Source organism: Sciurus carolinensis, chromosome 4, assembly GCF_902686445.1.
Source record: "Sciurus carolinensis chromosome 4, mSciCar1.2, whole genome shotgun sequence".
Taxonomy (NCBI): domain Eukaryota; kingdom Metazoa; phylum Chordata; class Mammalia; order Rodentia; family Sciuridae; genus Sciurus; species Sciurus carolinensis.
In genome coordinates, this window is record NC_062216.1 from 55,922,686 (window position 1) to 55,939,087 (window position 16,402).

At 37.5% G+C, this 16,402-nt stretch overlaps 1 protein-coding gene across 1 annotated transcript in view; it reads right to left on the minus strand.

Annotated features, from left to right (window-relative positions):
- Kcnu1 (potassium calcium-activated channel subfamily U member 1) overlaps nt 1–16,402 on the minus strand; it is a 147,395-nt gene that overhangs the window by 18,928 nt on the left and 112,065 nt on the right. Inside the window, 8 exon segments of the mRNA XM_047549678.1 lie at nt 3,442–3,628; nt 5,347–5,379; nt 5,382–5,428; nt 5,431–5,554; nt 5,556–5,573; nt 8,868–8,902; nt 8,905–8,963; nt 9,077–9,101. Of these exon segments, the coding sequence (XP_047405634.1) occupies nt 3,442–3,628; nt 5,347–5,379; nt 5,382–5,428; nt 5,431–5,554; nt 5,556–5,573; nt 8,868–8,902; nt 8,905–8,963; nt 9,077–9,101 (528 nt within the window).

Below are 16,402 nucleotides of genomic sequence, written 5' to 3' on the forward strand. Positions count from 1 at the left end.
CCATTTCAAAGCTCATGTCCTTCTCAGAGTACCTACTTTGTCCCTCTATTCAGGTATGCAAAGTGTAGCTGGCTTTAGTTAAATATTGGGATCAGTTCCTCTTGAAGAGGAAACCTCTCTGTGGGGAAATCCTCCTTTGAATCCTACTTTCTGACTCCAATTCCCTGCTGAGAGGGCTTGGAACACTCAGATTAGAATGGTCTACGTGCTCAGAAACATCCACTTTGGCTAAGGTGACTACATAAACCTCTGTTTCCAAAGCTGATTGAAGGACAAGAATTTCCACCTCAACTCTGTCTTCCCTCATAGAGCGATGGTTAATTTGAATAGGTGTCAGATCATAGCCTGAGTATATTTTACTAATGTCAATATTTTTGCTACCCAGTAGTACACCGTATTATACCTGAAATCTTCCAGGCTGGCAGGGTGCTATTACAAAAGATTGCTTAATTGTAGATTACTACTGTACATTTAAATTTCAGTAGCATATTAAGTTGTCAGACTTAATTACTGTTATATGTTTAGATTATGCCACAGATTATTTAGTTCAGTACCTAGGTTTGCCAACCTGTTCTTCTTGTGACATGACAGGGGAATAATTAGAGCATTACTGAAAAACCTTTGGGTTTGCCATAAAGATGTCCAGGAGGCCTAGTGTTCTTAGGAACCTTTGGAGAACTTACTCTGCTGTTTCCTCTCACCTAACATGCTTGATGAATATCTGTATAGGATAGCCTTGGTGGTCCTAACTTGGCTTCATATGTGAGTTTGTCATGGCGTGAAGATGTGGACAAGCTCAGTGACTTCACAAAAGGCTCATCAAATATTTCTCAATCTTAGTACTAATGACATTTCTTTATCACATGGGATGGTCCTTCTGAGTTGGAAAAGGTTCAGTAGCATTTCTGATCTCTGCCAGCTGAATACTGGTAGTATCCCTCCAGTTGTGACAACCAAAGCTGTCTTCAGACACTGTCAGAGGGAAAAATTGTCCCTGGCTGAGAGCCATTGACTGAAGGAAAGGGAAAGAAAGCAGCCCACCATGTACTCAGTGAGGAGGAATTGCACAATCCTTTATATTTTCAATGTTTGGAGGGAAGTTTACACCTCTTAATCAATATGGTACAAGAGGAGGATTAATGTGGACAGGGAAGACTGATTAAGAGGGACAGAGAGGTTTCTCTGAGCATTAGAAACTTCTACATACAAACTCCAGACAAACCCTTATGATGCTATAGAAATTGGTGAAATTCCTAAGTAATTATTCATGTGTCTCCTCAAAATGTGTTCAAATTAAAACTTCATTGATGGCTTACTACTGGATAAGCAGACTTGATGAGCTTTGACAGGTGGGTTGCTGGAGACTGACCATCTGGACCCAAATTTCACATCACTCTGATGGGTAAGACCCCATTCATATAAGGAATGGTACAAGGCCTACAAGATACTTTCTCCTTTATGCTTTTTTTTTATCTTTGGGGAAATTGTCTACTCACACCTTAAGCTGATTCAAATACTTTGACATTCCTTCCTTGTCTCATCCTCTTTCTATCCCTATCCTTCTCCTCTATTTCCTTCTACCAGTCATTTGGCACTTTAAGGGCTACCTTCTAGCCTGTAATATCACCCTGATACATCACACAAAATCAACATATTTTTATTGAATGAATAAATAGATATATGAAAGGATGAAAATCACTAAATATAGAGGAAACCGAATTAGGATTACAAGTTAATACTTTTCTAATATGTAGAAGAAGTGAGATTTAAAAATAATAATAGGGAGGACTATTCATCCAGCTCACTAACTAGATGGTTTATGGTGGTGTCAGTTTACCCCAGGTTTACATAGTGTGCACATTTTCCTTTCTGTATGGATGATACTGCCTTTAATGTGAATACATCTTCTCTGTTCACGTATAGTTACAAGCATGCATGTGCATGCATGCACCAACCACACACGTGTGCACATGCACACACACACACACACACACACACACACACACACACAAATCACAAGTGAATCTGAGGAATGACCCTAATTGCTAAGCTAAGGAATCCTGTGGCACAACCGACAGCCCTTTTATGGTTCTTCAGATTCCATCAACAGAAGAAAAGCTCACACCTCCTCAATTCAGCTGTGTATGGCACTTTGCTATTTATGAAGTACTCTTCTATTAGATCTATTCTGAAAAATACCCTGAATATCTGTAAGCGATGTCTTGAGTTGCATTTGATTCCTTAGTGAGGATGTGTAGTCAGTTCAGTTCAGCTACCAAAGTTTAGATTGCCCTTTTATTCCTTTGTTCCCCCAAACTTTTTATGTTCCTGCCTAGCAGTAGTACATTGGAGGTGGGGAGGGTTCTTTTGGTTTCCAAGTTTGACCTGTGGACATTTTTATCCACAGCCATAATCCTGGAGAACACTACCATTGATATCTGGCTCTCTTAAGTGCCACACTAGGTGGATTAGGTATGACCAGAAACCAGGTGGTCTGAGGACCTAGTGCCTCATCTTTATATAGAGGGTCAATCAACCCCAAGGGAAATGGCTGGATCCAAGTGGTTCCAATCAGGATTACTTTCACTTCTTGAATTATAAGTCTCTTTTAGATATAGAATATTCTTCAGTAATAGTACTTGTACATACAGTTGAGTGTTGGTCAATTTTGAGAAACAGACCAAGGTGAAAGACTTTTCCCATTTGGTGGGGAGAAGGAAAAATCACAGCTTTGTAGTGGGGATTAATCTCAGTAACATTTCAGTCAAGTCCACTGGCTCATTTGCTTCAATTCAATATGTAATTATTAAGCATCTACAAAATGATAGTAATTGTACTGGGTGCTGGGAGTAATCCAAAGGAGAAAAAGACATGATCTCCACTCTAAAGAGTTCCCCTCTGTTCTCTTACTAGCTTTTTCCAATCTGAATCTGAAATAGGACAGTGTCCAAAGGACATTTGAGATAATCTTCTGAAATTAATACGTTGAAAGAATCTTGAAGAATAAAGATAATTACAGTTAATTCTCTCAACCATGAAACTAAGAGTTGTACCTTGAATATCTATAAGATTCTATGAGACATAATAATAATAATAATACCTCTTATTAATTATAAAATGATAATTTCTAGGTTCACTGATATTAGATTAATAACAACAAAAATGATAGCATTTATAATTCTGTGATTTTTTTTTCTTAAAATGGGAAAACAGTATTACATGCATTCTTTTTAGAAGATGGATATTGGTCTTCAGTTGTCTTAGAATTTCTGAGGAAATAACTGTAGGCTACTACTATTACAGTATTGTCAGAGTTGGAAGGAATCTTAGAGGATATCTGAATCAACCTCTCTTGTACCTTTTAATGAAAGTATTTCAGAGAGAAGTTAGCTGTCTATTTCATCCTCTCTAGACTATTCCCAACAGAAGTGCTATTCTGACCTTGTGTTAAAGGATTCTCAGTAGAAGTGATGATCCGTAGTGATCCGATATTGAGAGTGGCCATGATGGTCTCGGTGTCTACCAGAGTTTGGCTGCTTGATGGCTTGGGTGGGGGAGCTAAGATAGCACACATGGAACATTTCTCTATGTTGACTGCATGCAGGTCTGCAGGATACAGTGCAGATCCCTGATGAGAGAAAACCAGATTGAGAAAGAATTTGTCAGATGAAAGGATTTGATAATATGGCTCGCGGGTGGTGACTTTTTGCAGGAGAGGTGATTTTCACACTCAAGAATCTCCAGCTTCTACTAGTTTGATGTGAAAATTTACTTGATATCTGGCACATTTATGCTAATCAGTCATTGTTACTTGTTGTGAAAAGATTTCAAAGATCCTTCCCAAAGAGCAAGTTTGAATGAGAATGAAGAGGGTAGTAAGGAGGAAGCATGAATTCATTTACATAACTCAAGTGGAAGAAGAGAAATAGTGTAGGGGTGACAATGGTGAGGAAAACATTCAGAGAAAGAAGAGGTTATGGATCTAAACAAAAATTTTGCATCCTTGCAATCTTGATAGTAACCTAGTCTACTAGGTTACCCAGCAAGATGGCAGTTACTTCTTTACTTAGTGGTTAAATAGGGAATAATTTAGTTCTACTTTCAGGAAACATGGAATCTAATATTGTTAAAACCCAGTGCTAGCTGCATATGGAGACTTCTGGTCATTTTCTTTTCTTCATCATACAAGTAGAAGCAAGGGAGGTAGAACAGGGAACTTTGATGTCTATTTAATAGAGCAAATGTAATTTACTTTTTGAGATGATCCTTTTTGAAGTTTGAAAAATATTGCTTATATATTGCCAGCATTATTTCATAAAAATTCCAAATGCTCTGGCACACATAGTGAACTTTAATCTAGGGAAATGGTGGCATACATTGGGATAAAAACTATGAGAGTAATGAAATATGATTTGAAACTACAATATCACATATGCATTCTGTCTTAAATGGATCCTGCTTTAGACTGTTTTTCTGATGCTACAGTAGAATACCACAAACTGGGTAATTTATAAAGAAAATAAATGTATTTTTCATAATTCTGGAGTCTAGGAAGTCCAAGATGGAAGGGCTGCATCCAGTGAAACACTTCTTGCTGCATCATAACATGGTGGAGGGCATCACATGGCAAAAGAGTTCACATACCCACAAAAGAGGATGGAGCCAAATTATCATCTTTAATTCAGAACATACTCTCACAATATCTAAATCCTACCCATGACAACAGCCTTAATCCATTCATGAGGCAAAGTCCAATCATCACTTTAAGGTCCACATCTCAGCACTGTTACTTTGACAATTAAATTTCAACATGAGTTTTGGAAGGGATATCCAAATAATGGAACATCTATTTCCTCAAAAATGTAAACCCAATTTCAACTTTTCCTACACTTATAAGGGTCCATGTGGCACTGTGAGTTCCATAAAAGATGTCTCCAGAAAAGATGAGAAAGGGCACAAAGAATATTGGCTTAGATTTGGCCATTAAGTTAGAATCAGCCTCAGAAATGCAGAGAAACTCTTCTTTGTATAAAGACCATAAAATATGGAAATTTGAGCAAAAACTCAGGAACCACAATGTCTAGATATAAATTTACTTTTGCCATTTACTTGCTGTGTTATCTTCAGCAAGTTAGCTGTTTTTCCCATATTCAAAGATTAACATCATTAATATATATTTCCTGAGGTTATTTGAAGATTAAATGGTGAATTAATATGGGTAAGATGTTTAGAACAGTCCTGGAAGTTGGTATGCAGTATACAACTGCAAACTGTCATTGTTATTAATTCTAGCACTATTAGTATTATTATCATTATAATTTTCATTATTCCTTATGTGATACTTACAGGCAGAATGTATATCTGGGGAAAATTCCGGAGAGAAATCGCCATTCTTTCTGCATATAATCCAGAGACCCAAGGAACACATATCTTTCAGCTCCTGCCGGGTATAGTTGCTAGCTCTTAGGGGCATCACAAAGTTCCGAAGTCCCATCAGAGCTGAGTGGGCATCTCCAAATATGCATGCTATGATGTGGTTCCGAAACTCATGTTTTTGACTTTTCAGATCGTTTCTAAGGATAAGCATGCCAATGCTGAGTCACTTTATAAACAAGACATCCACAGTGGTGCCTTCTTAAGGTTAATAGAGTTTTGAAAATTGCTTATAAACATGTAATTTAGACCTAAGTGGTACAATTCTAACTTGTGTCTTTTTTGTGGAATTACTTCTCATTTTACCTTTTCTTCTTTTAGTTTTCTATTAGCCTGGAGTGAATCAAGTAAAACTCAGGTTAACATTATTTCTCAGAGTGTGAAATCATTGGACCAAATAGGGAAAATACTTCTTGATTTTTATTATATGTGTTTAGCTTTCATATGTGCTATAGTCTGATTGAGTGAAAAAAACTGAGACATTCCAAATTCCATTGCCAAACTTATGTCTTCTGGAGATCCCTGAAAATTATATTAAGTTTATAATGCATTACTTCATTCAGTGGTTTATCATACACTTGTTTGAAGTATGTGGAATAACCTTTTTGCAGGTCAAGAATGGTTGAGTATTGTCAATTTCATATGGTCCAACCTAATTCATGGAACTGAGTCAATAAACTTTCCTGAGTCAAGGAAAGTCACCATTCAAAGTGCCCAAAAGAAAGGTTACAAAAAAGTCATTTGTATCCCAAACATGCCAACTATTAGCATCACCTCTATTTCTAAGATGAATATAAAATAATTTGGAGGACATATATTGAGATTAGAGCTCCTCCTTCATAGAGACTCATAAAGTAAGTGTAACTGAAAAATTCATATTCCTGTAGGAAACTTATTTTAGGCCTATGTCTGGTCTCTTTCAGGGGATGGGTGATACCTCCTCTATGGTATTGGATGGAATAGAAAGCACACTGGACATGAAGCTGAAGACTTGGTATTCTGGCTCTATTCTTAGCTATGTGAATGAACAAGTCACTTTTAATTCTCTGACCCTCAATTTCTTATATTTCAAGTGTAAAACATAAAAAAACCCATAATTTTGTTTGTGGGAATTAAACAACATATTGAAAGCATAGTGCTTGAGGAGTAACAGTTGTTTAATAACTATGGATCCAATCTGAATGTTACTGAGACACAGGGAAGGTGGTAGAGAACAGAAGTTTAAATGTAATTGAATTTCACATGTGAGCAATGTTCTACATTCCTAGGCACATAAAGATTCACAATATTTCCAATGATATGTCATTCTTCATTATGCCCATTGTTTGCTGGGTCAAATGACTAACTTCTACAAAACAGGGCTTGACAAAGTCTAACAGGATAAATAAGTAGCATCTAACATCTCCCCAATTAAAGTTGATCAGATTAGCAAATACTGGGAAATATTCTCTTTCTAAGGGGATTGCCTTGTGAGGGGAAATAAAGCTACTTGTCTGGAGAGCTTTGCTAGAGAGTGATATGAATCTTAACCAAATCTATTAAATAATTGTCTTGCAGTTAATCTGATAGTTTTAACTTGAATAATGAAGCCTCTAATGGTATTTAATGTACATGCCTGAAGTCCAACAATTACTCTTCTGAGGAGAACTAAACATTAAGAAACAAGATACATGGCAGAATGCATTTATAGGCACAGCTAGAGAGGCGATTTCTTTAACAAACTGTAGTACCAAACCTGTCTTCCAATTAAGAAAGATGGTGGTTTTTGGGGGGAAGAAGATAATTCCACTATTTGTTCAAAGTAACTTAAACTGAATACTTCTCCTTGACCCTCTGCAAATGGAACCAAGTTTGAAGTCTCCTTGAATTTTTGCAATCTGGAAACCTTTCCCCTGGGGATGCAAGTTTTAAAAACCCTTAGCACTTCTAAAACTAAAAGGCCTTCTAGACTTAAAGAGCTCAGTGGTTGCTCTGAGTGAACTATATTCCATATCAAGTATTATAAGAGAAATTTCTGTCGTTGGAAATTTATGCTTAATAAATATTTCTCATTAAATGTTATTTCCCTTTCTTGGTCTCGTGGCTGCCTTTATCAGAATTCAATTTCTTCACCATTCTTTCTAAAGATTTGCCTCCCACTGAAAACATGTTTGACTTCCTGTTCAACGGATGTTTTTTTGCATAGTTTAGAATAAGACATAATTGCTAAAATGGTGAATTTCAGCAACCCTAATAGTCTTCCAGTTGGTATGACAACTATGACAATTTCTTGCTTCTGATCAAATGATTGATTGATCATACTTTTACAAAAATTGGAACATATTCTGTCAGGACATTGGCACAGAGTCACAAGGACATTTGTGTGTGTGAGTGTGTGCGTGCGTGTGTGTGCGTAATAGAGCTAAACTACTTTTGAAAAGCAAAATAAATATTTATAATTATCAATTAGTTATAGAGGAGAAATTATATAGGGTTCATACAGCACACAATCTTTTTTTAGTTTAACTTATCAGTTACTGCTGTAGAGAAAAAAAGAAACTGAAATTATGCTTGAGTTTGTTTTTAAACTCTGGAAAATGAGAATAGATGGGGATCCAGAAAGCAGGTGTAAGAGTCTGGAGTAGGACACAAAACTTTTTACAACTTGGTTGCTAGCATTTCAGTGGACTGAGTTAGTCTGCTTGAGAGGAGAAGGAAGGACAGAACTATATCTCATAGGATTTGCCCAGGTTGTATGGGCTGAAATGGGGAGCATTAAGAAATACATATTTTGGTTAGTGTGTGTAATGGAAGTATAGCCAACTTTAAGAAAAAATATTATAAAAGTCTAAATTTATCTGGATGTGGTGGCACATGCCTGTAATTCCAGAGGCTCTGGAGGCTGAGGCAGGAGGATTGCAAGTTCAAAGCCAGTCTCAGCAATTTAGCAAGGTCATAAACAACTCAGTGAGATCCTATCTCTACATAAAGTCCAAAATATGGCTGGAGATGTGGTTCAGTGATTGAGTGTCCCTGAGTTTAATCCCCAGTATCCCTGCCCCCAAAAGTCTAAATTTTACTTGGGGAGATGTTTGTTTACTTTCAAACAAAGGAATGACTGCAGAGTTCTTGTCAATAGTAGGTATCCCTGGTGGATTTAAATTAATTAGATTCACTGGAAAAACCTCAAAGTTTCAGAAGAGCCTTATTCTAAATAATTGAGTCAACTAAACTGTTAAACTAGTAGGTAGTAGTTAAAGGAATCTGTTTTAAATCCCAGCATATTATCCTCACAGTCTTTGTCAAATGTCACAAGGATTATATTGCATATCATTTCATTTTTGCAAATTCACCATTTACAAAGGGAAATGACAGGTGCTTATAATCAGGGGAATGACATCCTTTACCCTGACAGATGCTTTATTTTATTTGAGATATGATGCAAGATCACCTACCAAAGTTAACCGTTTCCAAGGGATTGCTCTGCACAGTGAAACATGCCAGTGCTATCAAGTCTGTCATATTCTTGCTCTGTATGACCTAGAAAAGTCCTAAATGGGGAGAATGGAGAGTTTAGTTTGAGACCATTTGGGGCTCCAGTGTAGAGAGCCAAGTTGTAAACTCATTACAGTTCGGAGCCCAAAGTGGAGTCTTTCCAGACTACCTCATAGCTGAAGACACACCGATTCCTAAGGAAAACAAAACAAACAAACAACAAAAACATATCTGGCCTCTTTCTTTAGATTAGACATGCCTTGAAAGTATTTGTTACTATTGCAATACCACTAATTACTTGAAAAGAAATCATGAGCAGTGCTTTTGGCACCTTGATCCAGAATTTTAAAGATTATGAGATTGAATTATGTGTTGCCCCTTTCCTTAGCCTGTTTTCCTCCTGTCATCTTTCCTTACGTTTTCCTCGTGGGTTCCTATTGAAACCTCCTGATTAGCTAAATGCAGTTTGCATTCTTACAGCTTCCCTCATTGCCCTGTGTTTGTCTAGGCTTTGCTCTGGTCCTGATCAACTCTTGGTAAAAGCCTCCACATGATATCGCCCATACTGCAGTTAGGCACAAAACTGCTTTGCAGTATATTCAGCCATTGAAAAGAGTATGATGATCTCTTGGAAAAATCCCACTCAACTTCTAAGGATTGCATATGTGCTTATTAGAGAACAGAAAAAAAAAAAAAACCCTTCTAAAATGTCAGAAAGTTTAGGGTATAGAATGGACCTAGATGGACCAGGTGAATCTAGGCTTAAACTGCATAAGTAACCTCAAAATCTCAGGGGCCTAAACACAGCACAGGTTATTTCTCACCCCACTGTATAGCTTACTCTGGGAAAAAGTGGCTCTGTTTCCCACAGCCATTCAGAGCCTTGGGATAACAGTGGTTTTTACCATCTTCTGGCCACATGCATCCTTCTTAGTGTAGGGGAAGAGGAAAGAACTGGAAAATCAAGCCTAGGCCTTTATTTGCTTTTGCCAAAGTGACACTCATGATTTCTGCTCATATCTCATTCACCAGAACCAGTCATATTGGCTCCTGCTAACTGCAACATGAGAAACAATTGTCATATTTAGTGAGCATTTCCATCTCTGCCAGAGACTTTGAAGACCTCCCCTCTTTATTTTATAGATAAAGGAAAGAGCTAAAAAAAGAGTAAAATGAAAACCAGAATACAATGCTGAGGTCAAAGTTACTTGTGTTCACAATACCCAGTTCTCCTTTCCTTCCTGAGCAGTTATGTGGAGCCACATGACAAGTTCTGTTCAGTGAAATGTAAGAAGTGATGACTGAGGTAGTGAGAAGCCCTTGTGTGACTTTGCAGACTCTCTCCTAACCTGCTATAGAGAAGATCAGCCTGGATGCATTATTGGTTATGTGGAGCAGAACCTGTGCCTCCTTGACCTGTGTTGGATATGTAACATGAAAAAGAAATAAGCCTTCATCATCTAAGCCTCAGAGATTTCTTGCTCACTAAGCAAGAAATGTACTATATTGACACAAATACCCATTCCCCAAAACATGTTCCATGTTTTAGCAGTAACTGGAGAAGTCCTGAGGTACTATTTTCTATAGTTGAAATCTGGAAAAAAATTAGCCCTTTTTGAGATTCACTCTACAATTTAGCATATGAAACGTCCTCAAAAGTCATGTAATAAAGAAATCCTTAAAAATTCTATAATTTTATATAATTCAGTGCTTCACAAATTTCATCTAATAATTAAAAAACTTTTACTTACCCACTTACATATTTATTTTTATTGATCAATTGATTTAATTATTCAAAAATATTTGTTACTAACTGCTGAAATACCTTCTGGGACATACCAATGACACTAGACATTCAGCTCTGATAATCAGTAGGTTATGACATCACTGTCCTGTGAAATTTCACTCTATACCTTAGGATACATACAACCTAATGTCATCTGTGCTGGAGGGTTAGGAGTTTTTATGTGAGTTAAAATGCCTTGGGTAGTCACACTTTTTCAGACAAAAGAACTTACTCAAACTTATATAGAAGTATCAGACCAAAAGTAATAGGAGGAGGGGGAACCTGGACAGTGAAGCCTGAGTAGGGAGGGTGAACACTAAATGGCTCCATCTCAACCCTCCCTACTCCCATGATGAAGAGTCCTTGGTTCAGTAATTAAATGCCAGCATTGAAAATGGAAGATGATCTCCCAAGCACACTCTAACTTGACTTGGAATAGCAAATCAATCACCATACACTTTTCTATCATAATGAAAGCATGATCTATTATATACAAGCTGTCACAAACATCTTTCTTCATTCTGATGTTATAGAAACAGATATGCCTTAAGGAAACACCTGGTGGAGACCTGCATAAAATAAGAGGCTGGAGGAGACCCATTTCATCTTAAAGGCCATCCATCTGGTGTCCTTGCCAAAGTAAAACCTAATGCAATTCAGATCACGCCTTTAAAATTTCCCTTCTGTTGTATGCCATGTAAGTGACATGATGCTTGCAATATATCTTCCCAAAGAGACCAAATATTATCTATTGAAGTTAAGTATGAGCAGTCTTAGAACTTGAGAATAGGATGTAAAGGCTGATGCAACTGGAGGAAAAGGTAGCCATGGAACACCATCCAGGTAAAAGGGAAAGCCATACCCTGACCACAGATAGAAGTCTCTTGGATGAGGGACTTTGTGTGTGGGAGAGGCTGGCAAAAAATGTAGTGGAAGTTATCTGGAATGGTCCTCAGGAGAATGTGCTTAGGATGAGGATGGTTCTAGGGTTGATTCCCTGGTCACAAGATGTGCATCTTATTGCTCAAGAAACTGCTTGGGAGCATCCAGGAGACCTTGAAAACATCCTGAGTTCGGCCTCTGGCTTCCATCTTTGGAACTTGATATGTCAAGTGTCCTGGATGAGAACACTTCTTGCAGACAGTCTACTTGTGATTGCACTATGGGATACATGATAGATGCCTCCAGCTTTTTTTTTTTTCCTCAGTGCCTGCCTTTTTTTGGGGGTTGTTTTGGTAGACATGAAGCCAATGTTTTGTGAGTGCATGTTTGCAAGTGCTCTAGCAAAGAAGGTGGGTTCTGTGCTTTCTGCCACCATTATGAATAGAATTTTAGTTTCCATGTTCACAGCAACTTATCCTTCAAGAATCCTATCATGATAAAGAAAATATAAGAGAGGGATCATATGGCCTTTGGTTTCTAATTGTGGCACCTGAGGAGACAGAGATTAACCATGTAGTAAAGCTCTATTAAGATAGTTGATTAAATTTCATACTGCTTTCCAAGAGTATAAATCTGCAGTCATTATTTCCTCCAATTTGTATACTTGGATTATTCTTGAAAAAAATATCTGATGATGATTGAAATCCTCTGCTATTCACAATAGCTAATAGAAAGGTTCAAACAAGTATCTACAGTTCCATTTTCTTCTTTTGCAAGACTTATTTTGGTGGTGTTATGAAAATCCCTGAATTATGCCTAATTTCATTTGAAAGTTCTTAAAATACCATATATATATTTATTTATACATAGATAAGTAAATATTTTAATGCCATATATATCTCTCTATATTTTTTAATTCAAGTCTTAAATTATAAGATCAATAAATTATATACAGTCTGAGCATAGACAGGAAGTCCCCTCACCCAGAGTTGAAAAGGAGGGGAGGAATGTATCTGAGTGTCCAGTTTTAAGTGACTTTCTTGGTTTAATCTTTTAAAAATTCAATGTAACTCTCTCTTGAAAGTAAAGTTAAAGTTTCCATCAAAAGAAGAAGGGAAAATCCGAAGTCCCAGGATGCCTTCAATGGTGCTGAGAATTTTGTTATCTTGAAAGCTATAGTTGCCTTTTGTCTAATAACCTCAGATATAGCCACAAGTCTGTTCAGCCCATACTTGACTTGGAAATATTCATTTATTGTCAGTAGTGACTATCACCTTTTGTATTATGGGAAAAAATTTTCCTAAAACTTGGGCATATTGTGTGCTTCCTACTCTCCTGCTCCAAGGTGTGCACTCCCATGCCACACCACTGTATACTGCACACACAGTTATATATCAGAATCTGAACCTAATCTTTTAACATCACAATATGATTTAATTTTTCTGAGTTTCATCTGGTAGCCATTTATTCATTACAAGACAGGAAAACTTGAGAGGTTTTTTTTTTTTTTAAAACAAAAAAACAAAAAAAACAGGTAATCTTATACAGTTCATCCCCCTGGGAACCCTCAGATAAGCCCTCTGAAAAGGAATTCTGTCAGTTCTGAGTAACTTCCAGGACCCAGTGACTATGGAATTTGCTTGGGAAGGTAGTGAACACAATCCATCTTCTCTGTGGGCAAGCCCTCTGTGCTTGCTTCCTCTTCCTTGACAGAAGGGAAAGCACTGACCAGGCTCTCTGCTTCCACAGACCAGGCTCTCTGCCTTCCATCGGCCTGAGCAGTTTTCCTCCTGATATCCCTTTACTAGGTAATGGCAGAAATCTGCCATGAAATCTCAAGGGACATTACATGCATCAACAGCAGCCTAGTTACCTCCAAGGCATCAAGCCCTCTTGGTGGATTTCTGGAAAAACCTCAGGGAAAAAAAGAACAAAAGGAACCCTCTACCACTGCCTTGGGGTGATCAACTGTTTTGGTGCTGGTTAACTTGGGACTGGAGTTTCTTGGGATGTGAGACTTTTGGGGTAAAGTCACTCAATTGCCAAAACAAAATACTGATTTGAAAAGTTCCCAGAGAGGGAAGAAGAGATAGGAAGAACACAACACTTGAAACATTATGCTCAGAAAAAACTTTCACACCTTGCCCAGGAAACCTTCTACTCCCTTTTATAAATGACTTTTGCTGGTACTCAAGGGAGCAGAGGACAGCTAGATGGCCATAGTCCTGTCTGTTTTAAGACAACCCATTCTAGTGAATTATAATCCCCACCCTCCTACAGGTTTCTGATCTCTCCAGACTCTGCATATTCGAGATGTTCATTGAGTCACTGAGGAATTATATACTCTAATAGTAAAGACTACAGATATAATTTTTAAAACTCCATATATGGTACTTTTAAAAAAGAGGTATATTCAGGCTATTACTATACTCAATATAGTCTTTTATCAGTCTATATAGGAAAATGTAAACTCCATTCTAGGCTTAAGCAAATCAGTTGTGAATAGTATTCCATTTGCCTTTAACTGCTGCTTTACAGATGGAGTCTATCAAAACTATGGCCTCTGTTCTCAGTGTTTACAATTTAAAATATCCACAAAGACATTTTCTCTACCTTCTTGCTTAGATGTTAGACCCAAGGTCAGAGTGGTCCCAGCCCAGGCAAAGGCAGAAATGGGATGATGTTTCTATTAGATAAAGCCATGTCTGAGCTTATATTGGAGCATCTCTCTATTAAACTTTGCTTTATTTTGTTGAGTAAAAGCTGACAACTTTCTGCAGAGCATTTTCTGTGAAAATCTCAAATTAAAAATTATTACCAGACAGAAGAGCAAGGAAAAGATGAAAAAAACTATTTTCCTCTTTCTTACCTATTCCCCAGATGGACCCTCATTTATTTTATGGATATTGCATTTGAGATTTTCTATAATGTGAGGACAAATAAGACATGACCCAGACAGCAGACATCTTTAGTAAAGACTAGGGTCCTCTGCCCTGGGCAGGAGAGCCAGGTGGTCAGGGCATGTCTCACCTCTCATGAGAATCATTTCCTTAGCCAATATTTTCAGCATAAAGCCGTTTTTTTTAGATGCTCTTTCCCACACTCCATCACACTTTCCCCAACACTTTCTATATCGAATGGCATAGTAAATATACAGGTTGAACTAAGTGAAAAATATTTCCACCCTTGTCCCCATAGATGGTTTTAGGATACAGGCTCTTCTTTGTTCAATTCAATGGGAAATAATAATTAAGTTTTTACTTTATTGTCAATTCCATAATGCTTCAATGAGACAAATGCAAATCTTAGGCAAAAGCTTTTTTTTCTTTCTGTTGGGCTGTGGAGGTGGGGAATGGGAGCATGAAATAACTGAAAATCACCTCACTTTTCATTGAATGGATACATTTCCTAAGCTTTTATGGGACTGGGCTCAGGTCAGAGATTAACATGACATAAATGCTTTCCTTATGCAGTGGGGTGAGAGGCTTGCCTGGAAAATTACTAACAATAACATCCCCCAAAATAAATTAGGACTGAAAAAAAAATGGTATCCATGTTACCAGCATGACTGTGCACATGTTCTTGCGTGTATGTAGAAAAGAGGGAGAGAGAGGTGAGTCTCAGATTGAAGGGTACAAACTGAAGAGGAAATTAAAATAATTCTAAGGTATGTGAATACTATGGATAATTTTTTCTAGAAATGGGAAGTGATTTATGAAATCCTCTGTATCCATATTGCTTAACTTCTCTGAAATCCTTGTGACCAAATGATGAAATGGAGATGAAATAGTGTGATGGCGATAACGGATTCTTGGAAGCATCGCAGGACCTAATGATGTGTTGAGGGCCATGGACTTTAAAGATTTCCTCCCATCTGGAAGCAATCACCGGGGGTGGGGGAAGAAGCCTGTTGAATATCGGCATCCTGAGTGTTACAGCATTTTACTTAGCACCGTGACCTGTCAAGGAGCAATGGGGATAATGGAGACAGAGGCCATTTGGGATCACTCATGACGTAGAACCCTCCTTCTGCCTGTTGTGCTATATGATGGCTATTTAAAAAAATCTGGCATGCCTTGATTAAGATGAAAAGTTAGAATTAGGGGTCTGTGGTGGGGGTGGGGGAAGATTGTGTTTTGTGTTCTCTAACAAGAAGAATTATTAAAATTGGGTTGTTCTCAGGATGAAAGGTGAGAGGCAGGGTATTTTAGTGGAGGTAGAAAAGGAGTTGCAGGGTGAGAGAGTCTTAATAATGCAAGGAGGGGGTCTCTTACTAGGATATTCCCTATGTTTTAGTTCTTTAAAGATAAACTGGAACAAGGTATGTGTGTGTGTGGGGGGGTAAGAAGTAGAATATTCTCTGGTTCTGTTCACCTATAATTTGAATTATGTTACTGAAACTCATTAAGCCCTTGGATTTCCTTATGTGTGAATCTATAGGTGACATTCATATCTGAATTTTTTAAAACTGAGGACTACAGCATAAAGAAACATTAAGCTACATCTCTTAAAACTGAAGCTGGGACTCATAGAAATCATTTATTTCCTTTGTAGCATTGTTTATTTAGTTGCAGTCCTGGGGAGATGTAGAGAGACAATGAGTATGATTCTGTAAACATTGTGGAATTTCCTACAATTTCATAATTAGCACCAAACACACTCATACACACACACACACATAACTTTTAGCAATTTAATTCCTCCTTAGGTTTAATGTAAGTAGTTGTGCCAGGAACTTTTGGTACATATTGGTAAGTAGGGGTTTTCTGTTTGTCTTCTTCAGTACAGAAGAACCTGCAAACCAGGTTCTATCACATGCTAGGCAAG